At 49.4% G+C, this 23,972-nt stretch overlaps 3 protein-coding genes across 15 annotated transcripts in view; 1 reads left to right on the top strand and 2 right to left on the bottom strand.

Annotated features, from left to right (window-relative positions):
• LOC122392311 (USP6 N-terminal-like protein) overlaps positions 1 to 4,510 on the bottom strand; it is a 35,937-nt gene extending 31,427 nt beyond the window's left edge. Inside the window, exon 1 of the mRNA XM_043387024.1 lies at positions 4,263 to 4,510. The gene's annotated coding sequence lies outside the window, so the exon portion shown is untranslated. The remainder of the gene's footprint in view (positions 1 to 4,262) is intronic.
• Positions 4,511 to 8,754: 4,244 nt separating this feature from the next.
• LOC122392309 (nucleobindin-2-like) lies at positions 8,755 to 18,855 on the top strand. 5 transcript variants are annotated; one of them, XM_043387009.1, is made up of 10 exons: positions 8,755 to 8,947; positions 11,757 to 11,894; positions 12,170 to 12,277; positions 12,429 to 12,650; positions 13,246 to 13,419; positions 13,845 to 13,953; positions 14,360 to 14,534; positions 14,716 to 14,872; positions 16,971 to 17,063; positions 17,403 to 18,855. In XM_043387009.1, exons 2-10 carry the CDS (start codon positions 11,769 to 11,771, stop codon positions 17,916 to 17,918), a joined length of 1,680 nt encoding a protein of 559 aa, XP_043242944.1. In that variant the 5' UTR covers positions 8,755 to 8,947; positions 11,757 to 11,768; the 3' UTR covers positions 17,919 to 18,855. The 5 variants fall into 5 exon arrangements, with proteins under 5 accessions (XP_043242944.1, XP_043242948.1, XP_043242947.1 ...); XM_043387011.1 differs by having other exon boundaries at positions 8,794 to 8,947; positions 13,851 to 13,953; XM_043387010.1 differs by lacking the exon at positions 8,755 to 8,947 and adding an exon at positions 10,796 to 10,892.
• LOC122392310 (glutamine amidotransferase-like class 1 domain-containing protein 1) lies at positions 18,795 to 23,889 on the bottom strand. 9 transcript variants are annotated; one of them, XM_043387018.1, is made up of 8 exons: positions 23,826 to 23,889; positions 22,238 to 22,412; positions 21,728 to 21,804; positions 21,383 to 21,488; positions 21,128 to 21,235; positions 20,197 to 20,297; positions 19,635 to 19,843; positions 18,795 to 19,299 (listed from the first exon to the last, which is right to left on the bottom strand). In XM_043387018.1, the coding sequence occupies exons 2-8, from the start codon at positions 22,278 to 22,280 to the stop codon at positions 19,287 to 19,289; spliced, it is 657 nt and encodes a 218-aa protein (XP_043242953.1). In that variant the 5' UTR covers positions 22,281 to 22,412; positions 23,826 to 23,889; the 3' UTR covers positions 18,795 to 19,286. The 9 variants fall into 9 exon arrangements, with proteins under 9 accessions (XP_043242953.1, XP_043242951.1, XP_043242954.1 ...); XM_043387016.1 differs by having other exon boundaries at positions 23,836 to 23,854; XM_043387019.1 differs by lacking the exon at positions 23,826 to 23,889 and adding an exon at positions 23,629 to 23,698.
• Between the last annotated feature and the right edge of the window lie 83 nt (positions 23,890 to 23,972).

Genomic DNA, 23,972 nt, shown 5'->3' with positions numbered 1-23,972 from the left:
ATTTAAAAATTATCGCAAAAAAGTGGGGTCTCAAGGGGTTTGACGTTCATAGTAGGTATCGCCGCGCCCACCTGTCCGCGGCGCGGCCTCTGATGGCGTATCGGATCATTGATGGTGCGATACATGTTTTGGTCAGATTTTCGCAATTAACGCGAAAAATTGCCCAAAACATTTTTTAAATTCAAAATTGAAAAAAAATAATTACAAAAATGACGTGAAAGTGACCGTTTTCAACGTGTGAATTTAAAACGCTCTAGCGCAGCCATTTTTGAAGAAATCGACTTCAAATTTTGCACACGTGTTCATCAACCATATTTGTTTAACATATATTTCGGTTTTGTGAAAATTTTGAAAATTTCTTATATTTTTCTCTTGAGAAAGAGGTAAAGCTTCGCTACGATCGGCCTTCCGATCGACCGAGAAGATTCGTAAAGTTAATTCGTATCTTCACCATTTGCGATACAACTTGCGTATCTACTTAGCCTACGATGTGATGGATCCCTCCAATATCTGTTCCGATTCAACTTACGTTTGATCGCAACTGCGAGGTGCCTTGCGATCACATGGATCCCCCCAGCCTCTTCTCATACAGGAATGGCAAGGTTTGTGGATTATCAAGTCAGCACCTACCGGCAACAATAGCGGACAATGAGCAACAAGGCTGATCACATGAAGCAAACACAAGCTGGGGACATAGCTCTGGTATGGCTGAGTTGAACGTGAACTCAAACTCAAATCACATTTCCTTCAAACTGATAACTCGTGCAAGGTTAAATCACACCGCCCAGCCATTCAGAAAAGCAGTGAGCAGCCTCCAAGTGCCTGTCCTCTGACTTGGTGGCTGGCCAATCGCTCAGCACAGGAAAGCAACAAAGTCATTGGCTTGCAAATTGATCTGAGCCTGGCTGGTAGGTGCCTAGTTAGAGGGCACCGCTGTCATCCACAGCAGCACAGTGGGTGGGAAGTAAGTACCTACCTACCTACCTATATCACAGATAAAGGCACCTAAGCTACTGACATGAACTGTGTGTGTAATATCCATCACCCCTAAAGGAAATATACCTTATACCACTTTTAACATGAGGTTTGGAACTGGAATAGCAGTTTTGTGGCTTGAGCTGAGACTGGCACAAATCAGGAGCTCTTATGGCCCAACGATCACCATAAGCAAAGATATTCCATTTCCTGTTCCGAAATCAGTGCCTTATGTAGGAATGTAATACCTTCATAAGAATACCAAGAATGCAGCCACCTATGGCAGAAGCCAATGTCAGCAGCATATCAGCATGCAATTGGTTTTGAACTAAGCAATATGACTGGTCAACGTGTAATAAGCTTCCGCTGCAGATGCTGTTTAGCCACAGCCAAAGATGTAAAATAGTTCTTCCAATATAAATGTTTTAAAATTCCTTTTGTAAATACCATTTAGTTTCTTTAGCAACCGCTGGACCGATTGGCCTGCGGTCTTTTTTGCTGGGTAGCCCCATCCCTTCTACCCCGTAATTGACTACTTTTGATACATCTCAGTGACCGTCGTGGCACCGGGCACGTGCCACGTGAAAAGTCAAAGGTGTCCAAGCCGCTTTGCAAAAGTAGTGATTTTGAGAGGCTCATATCTCAGCAGCCGCTTGAGCGATTGTCTTGCGGTAATTTTTGTAGGGTAGCTGCATCCCTTCTACCAAAGGTCGGATACTCGTGATCTATGTGAGTGACCCCCACTGCATGTGCAAAATGCAAAAAGAAGAGGTGTCAAATTTGTTTCCATTTCAATAACTCGGTAATTAACCCGCGCCCTGCTGGGGGGGGGGTGTTTGAACACCCCCCCTTGTGGTTTTTCGCGAATATCTCAAAAACAGCGGCGCGGAGCGCCGCCGTTTTTGGTACACCTTATCATACATCAATTCTACACATGTTGTGAAAATTTCAGACCAAGGTCATTCAAGGTCAGGTCACCAGGTCACTTGAAGTGACCTCACCTCATAAAAAGTTTCAATGTCTGTCATAGCTACACCGAGTGACCGATCGCTTTGAAACTTTCAGCGATTGCTAAGAGCAATAGCATGTACAAAATGTATATCTCAGAATTTTGATATCGATGACCTAAGGTCAGGTCAATTTTGCGACCTCCCCATTATAAGTCAATGGGAGAAAATTGAAATGCGCCTCTTTTGGACGAAAGACATTATAAACACTCCCAAACACCGAATTACAAGTGGTTTAGACACACTGAACATGAAAATGGTGTCCGTGACCCTTGTTTATGCCCTGGGGTCATCTTAGGTCACGAATGGTATCTAACAGTTTTTCGCAAATAACTTTTGATAGAGGCATGCTAAAGCGATGAAAACGCCTTAGATGTGTTCAGCTAGACGATACGGATCGACTGATATGCAACATGACCCTTTCCGGTCAGGTCATGACCTTGACCTGAGGTCAAATTTTCAAGTTGACCTTTCAAGGTCAAATTATAGTTCATTCGATGCGTCTTGACGAGAGGAACACGATGCTGGTAAAAGTAAGCTCGTACAAGGCTTGGGTCAAAAGTTATTGCAGAAAAACTGTTTGCGAAAAAATCGGTTATTTTTGCAGTTTTTGCCACCGTTGACGGTAGGTCAAATCTGAGAGAATTACTCAGAAAGGGCGTTAATAGGGCTATCGAATGCGCTTTTCCGCGGCGCTGTAGCTCTATTGGTTCCCGAGTTATGCGTTGGCTTCTTGGAAATTTTCGACATTCGACCTGGAAATCGGCGAAATTTTGCCTTCAATGACCTCTGGTGACCTGACCTTTGACCTGAGCAAAAAATTGACCGAAGTGATTTCGTCATTATTTTTTACGCTCTTTCGAACGCCGCCTTCCGCGTATCGCTACGTGGCCCAGGAGCCGAGTTACAAGGGGGGGTGTTCAAACACCCCCCCCCCCCCCAGCAGGGCGTGGAAATCCAGGACCCCCAGCTGGGCGCGGGTTAATGGGGCGATTTCGCTGAAACTTGACATACAGGTAGGCACCCACCAGGCAATGCATTCCCATGTGTTGCAGTTAGGGACTAGGGTGCTACTGCACGTGCGCACGTGCAGGGGGCGCTTCCAGATCTCGAGAACGGCTGGACCGATTGCGCTCAAATTTGGTACAGGGTTGGGGACCGGTTAGTAGGGTGCCGTGCAAAAGTCAGTTTGGACCCCGTTTGCACGTGCGCACGTGCAGAATGCCGCTTCCAGATCTCAGGAACGGCTGGGCCGATTGCGTTCAAATTTGGCACACCGCTAGCGACCGGTTAGAAGGGTGCTTTGCTTTGCACAAGCCCGTTGGAAGTACCCTCTCGCCCTTCCGCACGTGTAGGGCTCACTATCTCGCTCGCTCGTTCTTCGCCCAAAAGGCGTTTAACTGGTCATTATCATATTTATTCATGGATTCTCAATGTTCAGCTTCATGGATTAATTGCAATATTCATGTATTATTTCCCAGTAGCGGCGGAACAACTTCAATTAAGGGGGGGGGGGGCACCACCGACTTTTGGTCCCATTCTTTCCATGCAACGCCCATAGGGCTAATGTTAAAATTCCAAAATCAAAGAGGGGAACAGGTGCCCCGGTGCCCTCCCTGTTCCGCCGCCTATGTTATTTCCCACACACGACTAGAGATGACCACCTGTCAGCAGCTTGACGAGAGTGGGACACACAGTTGAGCTGCCTTTCCAAATTCCTGATAAGGCCAGACTTAAAAACATTCACACACTATGCCAGACACCCGTAAGACCCTTAAGTGTCAGTATTCAGTGCAAGCAATCTTGCACTGAAATTTCTGCATGCTTTGCGCTGAAAGTTGGGTGTCTATTTTAACCAAAATTAGACCGCTTTTACATGAAGCACGTATACCTCTACCGACCAAGACTATATCAACCACAGAGCGTTCTGGGGTTAAGCGTCTGAATCATGCAGCTCACTATAGCATTGTGCCGTAAAACAAGGGCCAGGGCTAGGAGTTCTGGGCCACAAAAAACGGCAGAGCCGTGTGCTCAAAGTCAAGACTGGCAGCGCCAAGGGCCGGACAGCAGAGCAGCAGAGCGTATACCCCAGAACGTCAGCCTCTTCTCACTTCTCAGGCCACAGCACACTGCACAGAGCGCCGCAACCGGTAGGTATGAAGTAATAGGTAGGCATCACTCTGATTTTTGGCTACATGCTAAAGAGCAAAGTAAAACATTCTGAAATACAACTTATATTTAAAAATGATACAATTGAAAAATAATCATTTTGGAACTTACCTTAATCTCATAAGACGTGAATTTCAGCAGAGGTGACTGACTTCACTTTACTTCAACTTGTGCAGGGCAGAAGCAGAAGGTGTGGTTTGAGGCTCACTTTTCCGCACCGATAACCTTCTGTTTCACCCAGAACACTGACTTCCCGGCAGTCCAAGACAGTCAACCAATTGCAATGTGTTTGAGCTTCAATGATGTATTCAATTAGCAATAATACAAATTGAAATGCTTTAACCCCCTCAACCCAACGTACCAACACCAACCACAGCGTTGCACGCACTGTCGCTCAATGCAAATTTTACACGCCATAAACGCCGCATCACTGTTGGTTTTGTCGAAACTAATTGCTGCCAAATGCTAGCCTTTTTAGTAAAGATGCAGTTTTTTTCTAAAAGCGTCTTCTACCCAGCTTCTCTCCCATAAAATTTATTTGACTTCTTGCATGATGACTGGTCATAAACTTTATAAGTAGCATCAGAGTAATCGATTACGGGCTATTATTTGTAAAAAAGGCATTATCCTGGTCAAGTGTTTTGAATATATTTGGTTAAGGCCTCGTCAAAATATTCATTTCAGACTAGAAAGTTTTTTTTTTTAGTTATGCAGTAAAATATGATGCCGAAAATGGGAAAATACGTGTGCTCTTTTTTCAATTTTCCAGTTTAATCCGTCATAACTAGAAAAAATATTATCTTAATACAAAATAAATATTAATTTTTTCATGATTTGCCAAGTCTTCACAAATATTCAAGGAATTACTCAATGAATACGTCCATCAATTGAGCAGCAGATTGATATTCGCGAATATCAAACTAAAAATTCGATATTCGGACGGGGAACGCAATAACTCAAGAACCAGTAAACCGATTTTGATGAAAATGCCCTCATTCGATTCCTCGTTCCTTATTGCAGGTTGACAGCGATTTCCAGGTCACAAGGTCATGACCTTCAAGGTCAGGGTCAAGGTCAAAGGACGGGGAACGCTCTACAGCCTTAAGTTACCGTCCAATTGACTTGTAAATGGTCTCAATCGATTCCTCGACCCCGATTCCAGCTTGACAGCGATTTCCAGGTCACTAGGTCATGACCTTCAAGGTCAAGGTCAAGGTCAAAGGACGGGGAACGCTCTACAGCCTAAAGTTACCGTCCGATTGGCTTGTAAATGGTCTCAATCGATTCCTCGACCCCGATTCCAGGATGACAGCGATTTTCAGGTCACTAGGTCATGACCTTCAAGGTCAAGGTCAAGGTCAAAGGACGGGGAACGCTCTACAGCCTAAAGTTACCGTCCGATTGGCTTGTAAATGGTCTCAATCGATTCCCCGACCCCGATTCCAGCTTGACAGCGATTTCCAGGTCACTAGGTCATGACCTTCAAGGTCAAGGTCAAGGTCAAAGGACGGGGAACGCTCTGCAGCGTAAAGTTACCGTCCGATTGGCTTGTAAATGGTCTCAATCGATTCCTCGACCCCGATTCCGGGGTGACAGCGATTTCCAGGTCACTAGGTCATGACCTTCAAGGTCAAGGTCAAGGTCAAACGACGGGGAACGCTCTACAGCCTAAAGTTACCGTCCGATTGGCTTGTAAATGGTCTCAATCGATTCCTCGACCCCGATTCCAGGTTGACATCGATTTCCAGGTCACTAGGTCATGACCTTCAAGGTCAAGGTCAAGGTCAAAGGACGGGGAACGCTCTACAGCCTAAAGTTACCGTGCGATTGGCTTGTAAATGGTCTCAATCGATTCCTCGACCCCGATTCCAGGTTGACAGCGATTTTCAGGTCACTAGGTCATGACCTTCAAGGTCAAGGTCAAGGTCAAAGGACGGGGAACGCTCTACAGCCTAAAGTTACCGTCCGATTGGCTTGTAAATGGTCTCAATCGATTCCTCGACCCCGATTCCAGGTTGACACCGATTTCCAGGTCACTAGGTCATGACCTTTAAATCGTGACCTGGAAATCTAGTGACCTGGAAATCGCTGTCGACCTGGAATCGGGGTCGGGGAATCGATTGAGACCATTTACAAGCCAATCGGACTGTAACTTTAGGCTGTAGAGCGTTCCCCGTCCTTTGACCTTGACCTTGACCTTGAAGGTCATGACCTAGTGACCTGGAAATCGCTGTCACCCCGGAATCGGGGTCGAGGAATCGATTGAGACCATTTACAAGCCAATCGGACGGTAACTTTAGGCTGTAGAGCGTTCCCCGTCCTTTGACCTTGACCTTGACCTTGAAGGTCATGACCTAGTGACCTGGAAATCGCTGTCACCCTGAAATCGGGGTCGAGGAATCGATTGAGACCATTTACAAGCCAATCGGACGGTAACTTTAGGCTGTAGAGCGTTCCCCGTCCTTTGACCTTGACCTTGACCTTGAAGGTCATGACCTAGTGACCTGGAAATCGCTGTCAACCTGGAATCGGGGTCGGGGAATCGATTGAGACCATTTACAAGCCAATCGGACGGTAACTTTAGGCTGTAGAGCGTTCCCCGTCCTTTGACCTTGACCTTGACCTTGAAGGTCATGACCTAGTGACCTGGAAATCGCTGTCAACCTGCAATGAGGAACGAGGAATCGAATGAGGGTCTTTTCATCAAAATCGGTTCACTGGTTCTTGAGTTATTGCGTTCCCCGTCCGAATATCGAATTGTTAGTTTGATATTCGCGAACCTTGACCTTGACCTTGAAGGTCATGACCTAGTGACCTGAAAATCGCTGTCAACCTGGAATCGGGGTCGAGGAATCGATTGAGACCATTTACAAGCCAATCGGACGGTAACTTTAGGCTGTAGAGCGTTCCCCGTCCTTTGACCTTGACCTTGACCTTGAAGGTCATGACCTAGTGACCTGGAAATCGCTGTCAACCTGCAATGAGGAACGAGGAATCGAATGAGGGTCTTTTCTACAAAATCGGTTCACTGGTTCTTGAGTTATTGCGTTCCCCGTCCGAATATCGAATTGTTAGTTTGATATTCGCGAACCTTGACCTTGACCTTGAAGGTCATGACCTAGTGACCTGGAAATCGCTATCACACTGGAATCGGGGTCGAGGAATCGATTGAGACCATTTACAAGCCAATCGGACGGTAACTTTAGGCTGTAGAGCGTTCCCCGTCCTTTGACCTTGACCTTGACCTTGAAGGTCATGACCTAGTGACCTGGAAATCGCTTTCAGCCTGGAATCGGGGTCGGGGAATCGATTGAGACCATTTACAAGCCAATCGGACGGTAACTTTAGGCTGTAGAGCGTTCCCCGTCCTTTGACCTTGACCTTGACCTTGAAGGTCATGACTTAGTGACCTGGAAATCGCTGTCAACCTGGAATCGGGGTCGAGGAATCGATTGAGACCATTTACAAGCCAATCAGACGGTAACTTTAGGCTGTAGAGCGTTCCCCGTCCTTTGACCTTGACCTTGACCTTGAAGGTCATGACCTAGTGACCTGGAAATCGCTGTCAACCTGGAATCGGGGTCGAGGAATCGATTGAGACCATTTACAAGCCAATCGGACGGTAACTTTACGCTGCAGAGCGTTCCCCGTCCTTTGACCTTGACCTTGACCTTGAAGGTCATGACCTAGTGACCTGGAAATCGCTGTCAAGCTGGAATCGGGGTCGGGGAATCGATTGAGACCATTTACAAGCCAATCGGACTGTAACTTTAGGCTGTAGAGCGTTCCCCGTCCTTTGACCTTGACCTTGACCTTGAAGGTCATGACCTAGTGACCTGGAAATCGCTGTCAACCTGGAATCGGGGTCGAGGAATCGATTGAGACCATTTACAAGCCAATCGGACGGTAACTTTAGGCTGTAGAGCGTTCCCCGTCCTTTGACCTTGACCTTGACCTTGAAGGTCATGACCTAGTGACCTGGAAATCGCTGTCAACCTGCAATGAGGAACGAGGAATCGAATGAGGGCCTTTTCATCAAAATCGGTTCACTGGTTCTTGAGTTATTGCGTTCCCCGTCCGAATATCGAATTGTTAGTTTGATATTCGCGAACCTTGACCTTGACCTTGAAGGTCATGACCTAGTGACCTGAAAATCGCTGTCGACCTGGAATCGGGGTCGAGGAATCGATTGAGACCATTTACAAGCCAATCGGACGGTAACTTTAGGCTGTAGAGCGTTCCCCGTCCTTTGACCTTGACCTTGACCTTGAAGGTCATGACCTAGTGACCTGGAAATCGCTGTCAAGCTGGAATCGGGGTCGAGGAATCGATTGAGACCATTTACAAGTCAATTGGACGGTAACTTAAGGCTGTAGAGCGTTCCCCGTCCTTTGACCTTGACCCTGACCTTGAAGGTCATGACCTTGTGACCTGGAAATCGCTGTCAACCTGCAATAAGGAACGAGGAATCGAATGAGGGCATTTTCATCAAAATCGGTTCACTGGTTCTTGAGTTATTGCGTTCCCCGTCCGAATATCGAATTTTTAGTTTGATATTCGCGAATATCAATCTGCTGCTCAATTGATGGACGTCAATGAATTTAAATACCACCCCACAAAAGCCTCATATGGTAGCAAAAACGTGAACAGCTGTTAGGTTGACGAGGCATTACATGCGCCGACGGGACATAACCCTCTTTCCAAAACAATCCATTTGTCGATGTGGTGTGAATGTGGTGTTGGCCGTGACCGCCGTGACAGAGCTGTCCGGTCTTTGCACATTTAAGAGTAAATAGGTGAGTGATTTCCATCCGTTCTTGTTCGTATGCCACAACAGAAGCTTCTGCAGAGGCGGATCCAGCTCAGAGGTTTGGGGGGGGGGGGCAAACCATAAAAATTTATCGATTCTTTCCATGCATCGTCCATAGGCGTAATGTTAAAATCATGCCGTTTGGGGGGGGCAAATGCCCATTTTGCCCCCCCCTGGATCCGCCACTGAGCTTCTGAACAATCGGCACAAAACCATTGTCCTACAGTCAAGTCCTATTTGATATTTCAATTTCTTGCCTTGCCTTGAATGGTATTTCAGGTCGAAGGTTTAGGACCCAGACCATATGGGAGCGAATCGCCTGCTTCTTTTGTGCAGTTTTTTTTCTTTATTCATTAGCTTGGTATTGCGCCAGTTGAAGTGATTCAGTTTGAGTGGCAAGGTAATGGCTGTCACTGTTTAAAAATGACCACTTATCTGGTGGGATCTGAAAACGGCGCTGGAGGGCATCGTGTGATTCCTGTGAAATTCCTCACCTTAAGCTGCCTTGAAGCTTAGGGTTGTCACATGACAATTTCAAGAGTCTTGATCAAGTCGCCCCAGACGCCCTGTTTTCAGATTTCACCACTCATCTCAAGCTGTTTGCAAGTTGCATCTTTCAGATTTACCAAAGGCAACCCAAACTGAAATTTACTAACACCACTAATGTGTTAGATAGGAACCTATGTTTGGCTTTGGGTTGTTGATTCTTAATTTTACATCTACATTCCATGAGTTGCTCATGAATCTGTTATGTATATTTTATAGTTATGTTTTTATGAAATATTTGCTTATGATCATCTAATAGTCAATAGTCTGAGCAGTGAGCAGGGCACTACAGTCAAGTATCTTGCTTTGCAACAGCTGCTGTAGTCTGATTACTAGAGAAGATACAACTTTCAGCTTAAAATACCCATGCTGTAGTCTGATTACTAGAGAAGATACAACTTTCAGCTTAAAATTCTGGTTACTCATTTACCCCAGTGATGTTTGTTATGATTCTGTGTCACTTTCAATTTTACATGTTGTTGGTTTGCGAAAATGCTGATTACACACATAGGTAGTAGGTACCTGGCTATAAAATGCTTATTCCAGGCTCAACATTAGCCCCAAAAGTTTTTGTGATTTCTGCCAGTGCTTCAACTTATGTACAACCTACTTTAATTACATGTGTGTGCTAGGTATGGCTGGGCATATGTGATAAGTGTAAATTGAGGATGATGATTTACATTTTAGATGCCCCCTCAGTTAAAGAGCAGGGATGTGAAATAATCTATTGAATTTTTTCTTCATACTACAGTACTGCTTGTATAGCAATGCACAGGGGAGTTGCATTGTACAATGTACAGTGTCCAGATCTGTCTTGCATCCTCATTATGATATAAGGATATCAGTCTGGTGGCCTCTTTGTTATGAATGAAATCAAGAGAAATTGAATTATTGTGTCATAGCCTAGATGATCCTATATAATGTGCTTTGATTCTTGATTGTCCAATCTCCCATGATGTTAATACCATATACCCATTATCCTGCATGCATCTCTTGGGTGGTGGGCTCTGTTTCACGACACTACGCTGCAGCACGCTATGCGTAGCGGTGTATAAGGGGAAACATAAAAAAACTCGGACACTCGCAGCGCTGGAGCGTCAAGCCGAATTCGTTTCAAACACTATACCAATGCAGCAGCGCAGCGCAGCCAGCGTACCGCAACGTCGGGCCGTGAAGCAGGGCCCTGATGTTTTTCCGCGTTGGGATTACCTAGTATTTACACGATCTGCGCTAGCCTGCACCGCCGCCAAGACCGTATGTATGGCGTATATTCCTGCGGACCCCGCAGGCTGCCGGACGGTGTGTCTGGTGGTTCGCGCTGATCCTGCATCTCCGACGTTGATCCGTTGATCGGACCAGCGTGTATTGAAACCCCGGGATTTTCCGTGAGTGACGTCATCCGAACGGCGGGCCGGGCTTTCCGACTGTGACGTCACCCAGCCACGGAGTGTTGCGCATTGTCCATGAGATGTAAACACTGGGTTGGCCGATGCAAACGGCTAACCAATGAGATAGGATTAACGCCACGCACGTAGATCGATGTCTATCCTGATTTTGAACGGCACACTCACGGGGTCAGAAGACAGAATTTCCGCGAGGAAATGGCCAGAATAGCGCCGACGGTGTGGTCCTTTTATTGCCCCCAGCGCTGGTGACGATATAGTTAGTTGCAGTAAGTCTGAATGAACCCCCCGTACTGCTCCCAGAGGGGAGGAGGAGGAAGGCGTGGCTGCTCCCAGAGGGGGGAGGGGGAGGTGCGACTGCTCCCAGAGGGGGAGGTGCGGCTGCTCCCAGAGGGGGGAGGTGCGGCTGCTCCCAGAGGGGGGGGGGCAGGGGGAGGTGCGGCTGAGATCGGCTGGCCGGACGGTGACGGGGCGGGCACACCGGATCCGATTACTCGGTGTGTGCGGAGGGGGAGGAGGGGAGGGGCCGACTGGCCTCGGTGCGTACCGTATTTGTGATACGTGATCCCCGTCAGTATCGGGCCCCTGACAGTTGCGATTTCTGCCGTTTGAAGACCAATGAGTGAATTTACTGGTTTTCCCCAGGCCGTCGCTGCGATGTCTGCGGTACCCCGGTCAGTGACCTGTGGCCCAACTGGTCGCTCACCGGGTCAGTGACCTGTAGGTACCCTCTGTGACCTCTTGCCGGGTCAGTGACCTGTGCCCTCTGTGACCTCTCGCCGGGTCAGTGACCTGTGCCCTCTGTGACCTCTCGCCGGGTCAGTGAGCTGTGACCTCTGTCCCCAGGCCGTCCCTGCGATGACCGCGCTGCTGAAGCTGGCCTGCGGGCTGGCGCTGGTGGTTGCCGTGGTGGCGCCGCCGCCGCGCGCGCAACCGCCCCCGCCACACCAGCCCACAGAGGAGGAGCTCAACATGACCTCCGAGGTACGAACCACTCACAGACCATACACGGACCATACACGGACGATACACGGAGTACGGACCATGGGCAGACCATACACGGACCATACACGGACCATACACAGACGATACACGGAATACGGACCATGGGCAGACCATACACGGACCATACACTGATCATACACAGACCATACGCTGGTCATACTGGGACCATACCACCGCACCATCCTACGGAAGACGAGCGTATCGTGCTCCGTTTCTACTCCCCTGTCACGTGCCGCCGTGTTATGCTCCGGCAGACGATGGGCCTCGAGTACAAGAACTACCTGGAGGAGGTGGTGAAGATGCTGGAGCAGGACGCCCAGTTCAAGGACATCCTGGCTAACGCCACTGACGAAGACATTCAGGTGAGCAGGGCCTCCGGGAGCGCGGGGGGGGGGCGCAATACCCTAGCATTTAGCAATACCCTTACAATACCCATGCACATTTAGGTTCATTGTAAAGGCTGCACCGATGACCTAACTTGACCCCCCCCCCCCCTCCCTCTCCCCCTCTCAGTCTGGCTCTGTGGCGGACAAGCTGCACGTGGTGGACCCGTCCATCCGCTCCAAGCTGGACGAACTGAAGAGGATAGAGCTAGACCGGCTGCGGCGGAAGGCCACCGAGGCGTTCGAGCTGTCCAACGGGCTGGACCGGAACACGATCAGGGAGCCGCACCACCTGGATCACCGGAACCCGCACACCTTCAGAGAGGAGGACCTCCGCAAACTGATACACAAGGTGAGGGACGGCAGGGGAGGGGGGTAGCGGGGGGGGGGGGTACTTTCAGAGGAGGGCCTGCGCAAACTACGCAAGGTGAGTGGAGGTTTCTTTCAGAGGAAGACCTCCGCAAGCTGATACACAAGGTAGGGGATGGAGCGAAGTAAGACTATGGCGGAGGAGTGGTCTGATCTGTCTCCTCACAGCGTGTGTTAGGTACTGGTCCTGAATTATCGTGACGAATGCGTGACAGTGAGTGATAGTATAGGGCGTATCTATGTCGCCATGATTGTCATTATCCTGAAAACGAACTTATCACTGCATTTCTGGCGCCGCAGTGTTACTGTTCAGTTGAGCCGGAGTCAACCTGTTGCGTTCCGGCTCTGTCCAGATCAGATAGCGGCGGTCTGGCCTGGCCTTGCGGGGCCGAACTCTGGCCGTGCAGCCCCGATCTGCCGCTAATCCCCGGGCGGACGGGGGCGCTCCGACCGGTCCGCGGCGGGCGGGGCGCTCCGACCGGTCCGCGGCGGACGGGGGAGCTCCGACCGGTCCGCGGCGGGCGGGGAGACCGTGCGCCGCCAGAGCTGACGGGTTATGTGCGTCTGCTGCTCCCCAGACCACCAAGGACCTGGAGGAGCTGGACCGCCAGCGACGCGAGGACTTCAAACGCTACGAGATGGAGAAGGAGTTCAAGTACCAGGAGCAGCTGAAGACGCTGGATGAGGAGCACAAAAAGGAGGCCGTCAAAAAGCACGAGGAGGAGCTCAAAAAGAAGAAGGAGCACCCGAAGGTACGGTCAGAGGCGGGATTCCAGCCGCCCCTCCACTGTGACCCTACCTTCCGCCGGTAATGGCTCCGACGGAGACAATATGTGTGAGGATCGTGAATTGCACATCGCTGCCAGCGTCTGCGTTATTTGGTTGAACTGTTAGATATTATCGATATTGAGGCATTGATGAGTTCAGAATCTCGATTCAGTATACGTTGCTATGAATGCAAACTGTAAATTAAGTAACGAATGCCTAAATAATGGCCTGGGTTTGCTTGTTAATTAGGTATTTAGGGCGCGCCGACTACTAAGGCCATTTTGCGCCCAACAGTTGACCTGGGTTTTGAACTCGACCAATACCCCCGCAATCAATGTAAAGGTAAAGGTACACTGGAGATGGTACTGGTGACTGTCGGCGGGATACCAGTGTGTGATATGGGCCTCAGTCGCAGGTGCACCATCCTCTCAGCGAGGACCAACTGGAGGAGGTGTGGGAGGAACAGGACCACATGGAGCGGGAGGACTTCAACCCCGAGACATTCTTCAGGATGCACGGTCAGTACCGCGCACGTGGAACGCCCTTTTGAAATGGGAAATGTTTGATAACTTTTCATGATACATCGAAGTAATGCATGGAAGTGTTTGGGTTTAACGGTCACCGAGAACTTGTGTTGGCAGCGTAAAATATTCGTTCAGGGTAATGAGGAAAACAAACTGGCCAAATAAATTGGTTCGTGATTTCGGGTTCCCTCAGCGGTAAGCGTGCACTGTGCAGGGGATTATTGGGAAATAGCTCGTTGTTAACATGTCACCGTGACAAACTTATGTACTGTAAATTTAATTCCAATGTCATGTCCGTCGTTGGCACTGTGTTTGCACTGATGGCAATGTGTCTGACCCGACAAAGTAGCCTAGCCTATTGATTTGTCACCACTGTGACCCTGACCTCCCCCCTCGGCAGACGTGGACGGTAACGAGCTACTGGACCAGAACGAGGTGATGGCGCTGTTCAAGACGGAGCTGGACAAGATCTATAACGGCACCGACTACGACCCGCGCGAGCGGGACGAGGAGATGAACGAGATGCGCGAGAGCACCTACGCCGAGGTGGACACCGACCGCGACGGGTTCATCAGGTGGGACGGAGGGGACGGGGATGGCCTCATGTAGTGGGCAAGGGACGCATAATTCATCAGGTCGGACATGTTGGTTTTATCAGTAGAGTAAGTAACTCTTCAGCATCCACCAGTGCCCTGTCAATTCCAGCCACTCTCCCAACGCCCAGTCTCTGACGCTACCCCTCCCCGCCGTCTCCAGTCTGAAGGAGTTTCTGGCGAGCACGCAGCACGAGGACTACCGCGCCGACCAGGGCTGGGAGGGCGTCAACGAGCGGGAAATGTTCGCCCGCCAGGAGTACGAAAAGTACGAGCAGCAGCGGCACGCCGAGATCCAGCGGCAGATCAACATGGGCGTGGTGAGCGCGACGACAGGGTCCGTGTACTCTGTACCGGCGACCCGCCGAGCGCCCCCCCCCCCCCCCCGGCCAGGGTTGGCAGGGGGTGGCAAAAACTGGTTTTTGCCAGTGGTTTTAACCGGTTTAAACCGGCTGGCAGAAACCCTGGTGGCAAGAACTGGCAAAAACTGGCTAAACCTCAGATGGTCAAACCTACAACTTTTCTAGTTAGGAATGGATTTGAAATGTACAAATGCATTTCTGGTAGTTATAGAGATGCACTAAACATTCTGAAGTTTGCCTCATTACTTATCCCTGCTTAAAATGTCTATGCATGTCAGTAGACATCCACAACGGAATGTATTTCCATGTAGGGGAGAGTGGGGCAAGACGGCCACGGTAAGTAGGGTGCCATGCGGTGCCGTGCGCATATCAGTGGCAGCTACCCCTTCGTACTTCTGATTGTGCACTTGTGCAGGACTCACCCAGTCACCCTTGCACTGGCTCATTTGTCACCCCCAAAAGGCATCTTACTAGCTCCTTATGGAAAGCCCATGAAAATGTTTCTGAGTTATGAAGCATTTCAATGGTCAATGTCACTTCTGTTTGAAAGCATAAAGCTTTCACCGAATTCTCCTTAAAATGTTTCGTGTTAAAATTCATGTTCAGGCATAGCATTGTGATATTTCTGAGTTTTTGCCAGTTTTTGCCACTTTTTGCCGGTTTAAACCGGTTTAAACCGGCAAATGGCATAAACTAGTTTTTGCCGGCAAAAATGCCAACCCTGCCCCCGGCAGACTGTTTTACAGCTCGGTAGTTTTGACTCGCTAACGAGTGGCTGTAGAAGTGGAGCTGATACGCTTGCGCCACCGTCTGCGTGGTTAACCCTAGACAACCGGCTTTTTGTTTTGTTCTTGCGTCACCGCGTAGCTGGAATGTGCTAACGACGCTGCACTGTTGACACTCTTAGCGCGTTGTTTGGGCTGTTGTTCGCGCCAGTTTTGAAGTTCCGCAGATGTGCTCGTCGCATGCTAGCGGCTGTCGATCACAATAATTGCATTGACTGATGATTATTAACATTGTTAACATTAACATTAGTAGAGCATGATAAACCTTAAAGGGACTATCCCACCTTTACATTAGGTTTGAGTTGAGATAGCCAAGTTTGCGGCGAGGTCCAGAAACCACTATCTATCTTGGTTGCAACCCTCGCCCTCGTGGTGTTGAAGAAATTCGTTCCCTTCATTTGAAAATGAGCCCTGCGCAAGGCCCAATCTCTTAACCATTAACGGTAATCTGATGACGTCATTTGCCTTTTGAACGCCTGTTCAAGTGAAGTATCACTTGATTTACGAATAAGCCAATCAGAGACACTTTTGTTATTGTATGAGCCGAGTCATATTTGAGAGCAAATACCTATATTTGCTGCCAAATTTCCCCCACACTGACATGAAGTAAATCCTTCAGTACGTCACAGATCCGATCTAAATGACGTCACGATGAAATATAAAAGTCGCAATATCTCAAAAAGTATACGATGAAAACGCGTAAAAACATGCAGAATTCGTCACAATATCACGAGTAACATTTCCGAATCCTAAACGGGACTTTTTTGAAGGTGGGATAGTCCCTTTAACGTCCACTCTGCTTCCCGTCAGAGCTACCGTTTTATTCGATCCCGAAGTATTTTCAGTGTTTTCTCTTTTTCAAAATTGGTTGAATTTCATTATACGAGGTGTCAGTCAGTCGCACTTGTCGATGAGCTCAGCGATGAACGCAGCTCATGATAACTTTTTGAGCGTTTATCTTACCTAGCATGAATTGGTAAATTACTTCATTACAATTATGAAGCACTGCCGAAACAGGCATATTTTTCCTTATTGTCTGCGCCTTTCCAGTCACGCCTTTCGAGTCACGATTAAGACCGGTTTTATCTGACACGATTTCCCACACTGTTCTGCATTCGGCTTGTCGCACCACCACTTTTTGCACCCGTAATTACCCTGCAGCAGCTTACCCCGCCTAACCAGCTCCCCGTACGCTGCCTGGCTGTGTGTCCGTCTGTATGTGTGACGTCACTGCACGTGTGTGTGACGTCACGTGGCCGCGCGGTCTGCAGATGCCGCCGCCGCACCTGGGCTACCAGCCGCCGCCGGGCTACCTGGGACACGAGGGGCTCGGCACGCCGCCCATCGCGCCTCAGTTCGTGCCAGTGAGTCGGGGCGCCGCCGCCGATAGACAGGGTCTGCGGGTGGCTGGTGTTTGGGAGAATATGGAAGTGTAGGGTGCTGCAGCTCTAGCCGCGCAGTCGGCAGCGCACCGTCATCGACTGATAGTGCACTCACTCTGTCAACGGGCAGGGTTGATGTCGATGCTACTTGTATCGAACAGCGAACGCTTACTTAGAATCACGTCACCCGGTCGCGGTATTGTAAAGGTCAGTCCGCAGGCCCTGCGCACAGACAAACTCTTCACGCGGAGCTGCAACTGAAGTAGCGCTTTCGTCTAAAAATGGTACCGTCGCCTGACGTACATTGTACTCTCTTTGCAGCCGCACGCCGCCGGACAGCCGGTTCCCGTGCAGGGTCAGCAGCAGCTGCCGGCCGGTCAGCAGCAGCAGCAGCAGCAGCTGCCCAATCAGAACCAGCAGTTCCAGCAGCCGCCTCAACAGCAGTACCAGCAGCCCCCGCAGCAGCAATTCCAGCAGCCTCCGCAGCAGCAGCAGCAATTCCAGCAGCCGCCTCAGCAGCAGTTCCAGCAGCCTCCGCAGCAACAGCAGTACCAGCAGCCTCCGCAGCAGCAGCAACAGCAATTCCAGCAGCCTCCGCAGCAACAGCAACAGCAATTCCAGCAGCCGCCTCCTCAGCAGCAGCAATACCAGCAGCAACCTCCGCAACAGCAACAACAGTACCAGCAGCCGCCTCAGCAGCAGCAGCAGCAATACCAGCAGCCTCCACAACAGCAGCAGCAGCAGCAGGTGCCGGCGCAGAAGCAGCAGGTGCCGGCGCAGAAGCAGCAGCAGCAGACGGGGACGGTGAACCAGGTGCCCGTTCAGACCAAGCAGTAGTGCCCCGGCGCGGTACACGGCCGCTGCTCGGGCCGCCCGGCTGTCTCTCCCCCTCTCTCACTCCAGGCTTCCATCGCGGCGTGCCGCCAGTCAGGGCCCGGTGAGATCTCCGCACCGCGCGCCGAGCCAAACGCAGATGGAACCCGTCTGGATGTGGCTCCTTTTATACGGCTGTTGGTGGATAAAGTTTTATTGGGCGCGAGGAGGCCAAGGCTCCGATTTAGTTATGTGATAGTTTGCATACAAATGCACCTTTTAAAAATATTTTCATATTGTGGAATCCTCTCTTCGATTAGCTGCAAGCTCCACTAGCCTCAGCGTCTGAGGTGTCAGCTCCCCGCGACCTATGGGAGTCATGGTGGGGGACGCTCCCGCTATTTTACGACCTTATTGTCTCATTCTCACGGTATCCGCAGGTTCCGGGGAAGAAGGCGTGCACAGCCTGGTTTCCTTTTCCTCAATTTTATGTCACATTATTATGAATTGCACAACCGTCGTGCTCCTACTTAGAATCCATCGTTTTCTGAAACTGTCGCTTTGTTTACATCGAATTATTTCTGGTTTTGAGCGCCGTGATAACGAAATTACGTATATGTATAGGGCATATATGGCCACGCATTGGTGTATGCTTTAACTGTTGTTTGGTGGTAGACAGTAGGAACGGTGCAATGTGCATTGGCTCTGTAAGCAGCGGTGACGGCCGGCGCGGTAGTTCGCGTAGTTGCGCGAGGTTGTGAGTGTAGCTCGATCCCTATTATATGTGGCAGCGGTCTATCTCCCGTGTGGGAACTGTGATGCCGTTCGGAGACGGACGCCATTACGGACACAGCCACCCGTTTCGGTGTCGCTCGGTGCAGGAAATACCGACGACAGGAAGATTGCATAACTCTGTATACTATTCTCGTTCTTTTGGTACAATACACAGTCGTTGGTAAAACTCCAGCTCTCTCGTATAGCAGGCGGCGCGGCACACTGGGCCAATATGCGTACACCGATAAAACAATAGCAAAATACGCCACCCGCGACTCGTTACCGGCGTGGGTGACTACACTGCGCCCCGACGCGCGGCTTTGGAAGCGACGCCGAGCGGGCGTTGGAATGTGCGCGCCGTGTGTGTGGACTGGGTGTGTGCCGTCCCCAGCCGGTGACGTATGCAGCGATGCATTGACAGCAGGTTAGCTCGACCTCGCATCGTTACCGAGGCTGCTGGTCGCAGAGGCGAGGCCCGTGTCCCACAGCGGTGTGATCTCCCGGCGATCGCCGGCGGCCCAGTAGCTTACAGGTCCGGTCCTCGCTGTGCTTTATGTCTTATCACCGGCACAGGGCGAGATGTAGATTCAGGATCCCAGAGAGACGCCAGGGCTGGACTCAGCCCGTTTTTCTGAGGACGGCAAAGCAGTAGGTTAGTGAATGCCGAGTTCGCGTGACGAGCAGAATTTTGGCCTGTATATGATGCTCGCCCTGTGACCTTTCCTCACTACCATTCATTAGAGGCGATTCGAAAACCGATTCTAACTCAATCGGTAATATCCATACGCACTACGCACTGTGCGTTGTAACACATTTATCCGTATTATCACATAATTTGGAAACAAACACTAGGTTTAAGCTGACTTCTACAAAGTGACACAATAATCAGGACAACTGACTAGCCCATACCGTAACTTGTGCGACGCATCTGCTGCATCCCCCCCCCCCCCGGATCGCCCCGCTCACTTGAGCTGGTTGCAGATGAGCACCAGGTTCTGTACGGCGGTCAGCGTGGAGAGCTCGTTCTGGCCGGTCACCAGGTGTCGGTCGATGACCACGTGCGGTGCGCCGGGCGCTGCGCCCGTGTAGCGCGCGCCGCCGTCCCTGAGGCCGTCCTCGAGCAGCACCGGGCACTGCGAGAAGTCACGGTCCAGGCTCTGGTCGAACAGCGTCGGCTGCAGCGGCACCCGACAGGGGGGGGGGGGGGGGGTCAGAATGGGGAGGGAGAGAGGACTGGTGAGGCGGTTACACGTTAATAGCATCGGGCGGAGATCACAGTGAAATCATCCGTAAATATTTATTGACTTACTTTTTAAAGCTACCGCACCTGGCCTATCAAACTATCATCAATACCGGAAGTGAATTATGACGATTACTAGCATAAGCTAGTGACCACTGACCGGCTAGATCACAATTCGCAACATCTCACCCATTTCCATCAACTTTTTCGCATCCCCGTGACCAATACCACCCGCTCGGTAGGAGTTGCTCTCCGAACACGGCACTATCAGCGCCACATGACACGTACCGCGGTGAGGCAGACGTCTTTGAAGGGCCAGCTGGTCTGCTGAGGGTGGCTGGCCGTGGCCAGGAGGGCGGCCACGCCGTGACCTACCGCGCAGATCGGCTCTGTGGCACACAGGCAGAACGGTCAAACGAGGGCGGAGAGGGGGGAGGAGGGGACAAACGTCCACACCGCGCTGATCGGCTCTGTAGCACACAGGCAGAACGGTAAAACGAGGGCGGGGCATGGGAAGCGAACGGACACACGTGACGTGTGGGCGGCACGTCAAGAACGCTACGATACAGTCCAACTTCTCCGTGACCACGTCAATTCAATATCGCCAGAAGTCACTGCCAGAACCCTGTCGCAAAAGAGCATTAGCTTTCAGTTGAATACGAGACTTGTTTCCCACGTCTTGCCGTACGACAGATCACCCACGGGTGCACCAGACATTGAATGATCATAGCAAACTTATGACTGATTATGCTCTGCTCAACAATCATCATAGCAGGACGTATGGGATAATATATTCCTGCCCGGGGCCGGGATGATTCAATAAATGTCACCGAGGTTTTTTAGCGAAAAATCCGAGGGCCGTTAGGTACGAGGTGATTTTGCTAAAAAAGCGAGGTGACATTTATTGAATTCTCGGCCTTAGGGCTGGAAGGTGTTTCCCATACCTGCCAAAAAGCTCACAACTATATGATAGTGACGTCAGCAGCCGTGTGGTTCAACGTGTTTAACCACACCCCTTGAACCACACGGCTTGTAATATTAAAGCATTGCATTAAACTTTGAAAAGTGTGGTACAGTGCACGTGCTGTTTAAATGCCTGGATGTCTCGATTTAATCATGCAATGTAGCAGGTATGGGAAACCACTATCACCGAGACGTTCCCTCCCGTCCTTTGACCGGCTCCGAGCCGTCGGTGCCGCTGGCCGCGCGCCGTACTCACTGGAGTGCTGCATGAACTGCGCCAGGATCAGGGCCACCTCGTTGCTGGCGGCCAGGTCGTACGGCGCGCCGGGACAGTGCGGGATCACCAGACACGAGTAGCGGCTCGCTGCCGACCGACCGGCCGCCGTGAGACGCGGTTCAACATCACAGAATGGGTACAAACGAAGCACTTTACTGAGGATTGGAGAATGAAACATGGGCAAAAGACAACTCATTTTCTCAAGACAATGGTGGGCAGCCAATTATTGCTTACCATCCACAATGGAGACATTCATGGGGACTGCCAATGCCTTGGTTTTGAAGTCCTCCATCCATTTTGTGGTTGAATCGCCAGAGTGCAGGTACTCTGGATATTTACCCTGAAATGTGAAATGTGAAATGAAGAAGTCATGTTCTTGGCAATCAACAGTGGATCCACATTCATGGCTTCATGTTACATGTTTAAAAAGGCCACACTGCAGATCAGATGGCTATAGACTTACATACCCTCCTATAGATATAGCTCTGAGCTTCTAAAATAAGTGACATAAATGGCATAATTACCTACTCAATATGACTGGATTGAAGCTGGTATGAGATGATGGTACTGAGAGCTTACCCCAGGAGTAGCCAGCTGAACCTGGAAACTGGAGTGGACCAGGGTGCAGCACTGGATGAAAGACTGTGCTGAGACACCTGCAAAGTTACAGCATACCAGTAACACCACAACTCAGATAACCATGTTGCATCTAAACTGCCATGGCTGATGGCATAGCATACTGATTATCAAATCAGCACTGGAACTTTATGTCAAGTCAAGGGCCACTCTTTGATTAAATAGCTCCAAAAGAAGTATGACAGCATCAACATTAGGAGCTTTGGGTTAAGTCCCTGGGCTGATCTTTGAGAAGGTAGGTACCAAGTAGGTAATGAGATGATAGTTCTGATCTGCAGTAGGTAATGGTAGTGTTCATAGTTCATACTCTTAGTTATTCTTCAGAGAGGTTTCAGTTAGATCCAAAATAGAACTTGATATAGTGAATATTTTGTGGATGGTCCATACTCCACAGCTAAAGAAGCTACCAACTAATAAGAACAAAATTGGCAAATTTTGGTGCAAAGAACCTACCTTCCTTGGCTGAAGATAACAGTATCAGGCAGTGCTGGGTCATGTTGAGGGTTGAAATTGTAGTTTAATTATTCAATTATAATAAATCAAGTGCTATATGTTATGTCTAGCTTTGAGTTTGATTATTTTATGAAAAACATTAGGTACAAATTTGACTGTGCCTCCACACTTCAACCTGGAAAATATGCACAAAAGTTAGGACAGACCAAGAGACACATCCTGAATAAAAAGTAGCATTAACCCTCGCATGTGTGCGGCGTTTGCCAGCTTCTAATGTGTAGGGGGGGGGGGGGTCGGTTGGACCCCCCCTTGCCGTTTGGCCCCTGATCGAGCTAGAGCTTCGCGGAAAAAACGAGCGTGTTGCCCGTGACGAGAGGAAGCCGATGATACCCAATTTTAAGGTCCTAGGTCATTGGTTGACCTTCCAGGTCAGGTCAATGACCCAAAGTCGGGAAAATCGGGACCTGTTAGAAAGTCGTAAAGTGTGGCTGCTAAGGGGTTTTTCGGGGTGCTGATCACGAATATCGTGTTAGTTTTGATCACAGATGATGTCTTGAAGCATTTAGACCAGGTCGGGTCAGGTCAGGTCAGGTCAACCAGTAGGCGTCGTGACAGGTATTCGTAGTACGTGTCAACCGCCTCTGACAGCTTCGTAACATGTTACGAAGCCACCAAAACTACTTCGTAAATGTTCAAATGGTTGCTAAATTCGAATTCAGCTCCAAAAACTAGCCTAGAAACATGTAAAACTCGAAAAAGTGACCCAAGGTCACCCGAGGTCACCAAAGGTCAATGACCTGACATGACCTTCAGGTGACCTTGACACACACGGGAGTAACATCAAATCACATGTTTGAACGTTTGAAACCACGAAAAGCTTGCAAACACGCGGCTAGTGCGAGCCGACATACGCGAAATCGCGATTCCGGCCAAACATGGTCTCGGAAAAGAGGTCACAGGTCAAAGGTCATTTGGGTCAGGGTCATGAAATTTTCAGGGTAGGTGTCAAATTGATCAATGCGAGGGTACTGAAAGTTTCGTCGCGATCGGCCGCTTTTTACGCGAGTTATTCGCGAAAAACCATGGGGGGGGGTCCATCCGACCCCCCCCCTACACATGCGAGGGTTAATGGGGTACATAAATCACATACAAAAACAGGGATCAGGATGTCAGAAACAGATAACAGAAGCGTTTTTCAGCACTCAAAATATAATTTAAAGGGCATTACAAATCAAGGTAGCATTATGACACTTCACGAATAAATATTACAATTCAAATTGTGTGCATCTTGGTTGCAGAATGGTTGCATTTGAGTAGCAAACTAAGGTTGTATTTGGTTATGTTTAATAACCCATATGTAACAGCAGATTAAAAATTGAGATGTAAAAGACCCCAGTCAATACTGATAGTGCACAGAAGGCTTAGCTATTGATATAAACCGTGCACAGCCCTTTTCTTGACATTGACATCAAAATAGTGATAACCTTACTGAAATCGATTTTCTATTGCAATTGATATTTTTATGGAAAACGATTCAACTTGCTAGTTGGTATTACGTGTAACAAATTTCATAAGCACACTGGCGTACAAATTGGTACAAATATATCGAGATATCCCCATAATAAAACTCTTCGAACTCTCAGGTAAACATCGAAATAAACATTTACTAGTTGTGTCTCTTTTTGTGCGCCACTTTTTGAAACTAGATCGCAATAGCTGTAATGTTTTTGATTTT

Source organism: Amphibalanus amphitrite, unplaced genomic scaffold, assembly GCF_019059575.1.
Source record: "Amphibalanus amphitrite isolate SeventyFive unplaced genomic scaffold, NRLGWU_Aamphi_draft 000481F_arrow, whole genome shotgun sequence".
Taxonomy (NCBI): Eukaryota; Metazoa; Arthropoda; class Thecostraca; order Balanomorpha; family Balanidae; genus Amphibalanus; species Amphibalanus amphitrite.
The sequence above is the reverse complement of the archived record's forward strand: the minus strand, read 5'-3'. Positions and strand labels throughout refer to the sequence as shown.

What these genes read in the sequence shown, in the direction of transcription:
- LOC122392309 (XM_043387009.1), top strand. Translation starts at nt 11,769, where the DNA reads ATGACCGCGCTGCTGAAGCTGGCCTGCGGGCTGGCGCTGGTGGTTGCC. An exon ending in AGCTCAACATGACCTCCGAG is followed by an intron (nt 11,895 to 12,169) that starts GTACGAACCACT and finishes ATGCTCCGGCAG; the next exon opens with ACGATGGGCCTCGAGTACAA. An exon ending in GACCGCGACGGGTTCATCAG is followed by an intron (nt 14,535 to 14,715) that starts GTGGGACGGAGG and finishes CGCCGTCTCCAG; the next exon opens with TCTGAAGGAGTTTCTGGCGA.
- LOC122392310 (XM_043387018.1), bottom strand. Translation starts at nt 22,280, where the DNA reads ATGACCCAGCACTGCCTGATACTGTTATCTTCAGCCAAGGAAG. An exon ending in GTTATCTTCAGCCAAGGAAG is followed by an intron (nt 21,805 to 22,237) that starts GTAGGTTCTTTG and finishes GTAACTTTGCAG; the next exon opens with GTGTCTCAGCACAGTCTTTC. An exon ending in GCAGTTCATGCAGCACTCCA is followed by an intron (nt 20,298 to 21,127) that starts GTGAGTACGGCG and finishes TGTGTGCCACAG; the next exon opens with AGCCGATCTGCGCGGTAGGT.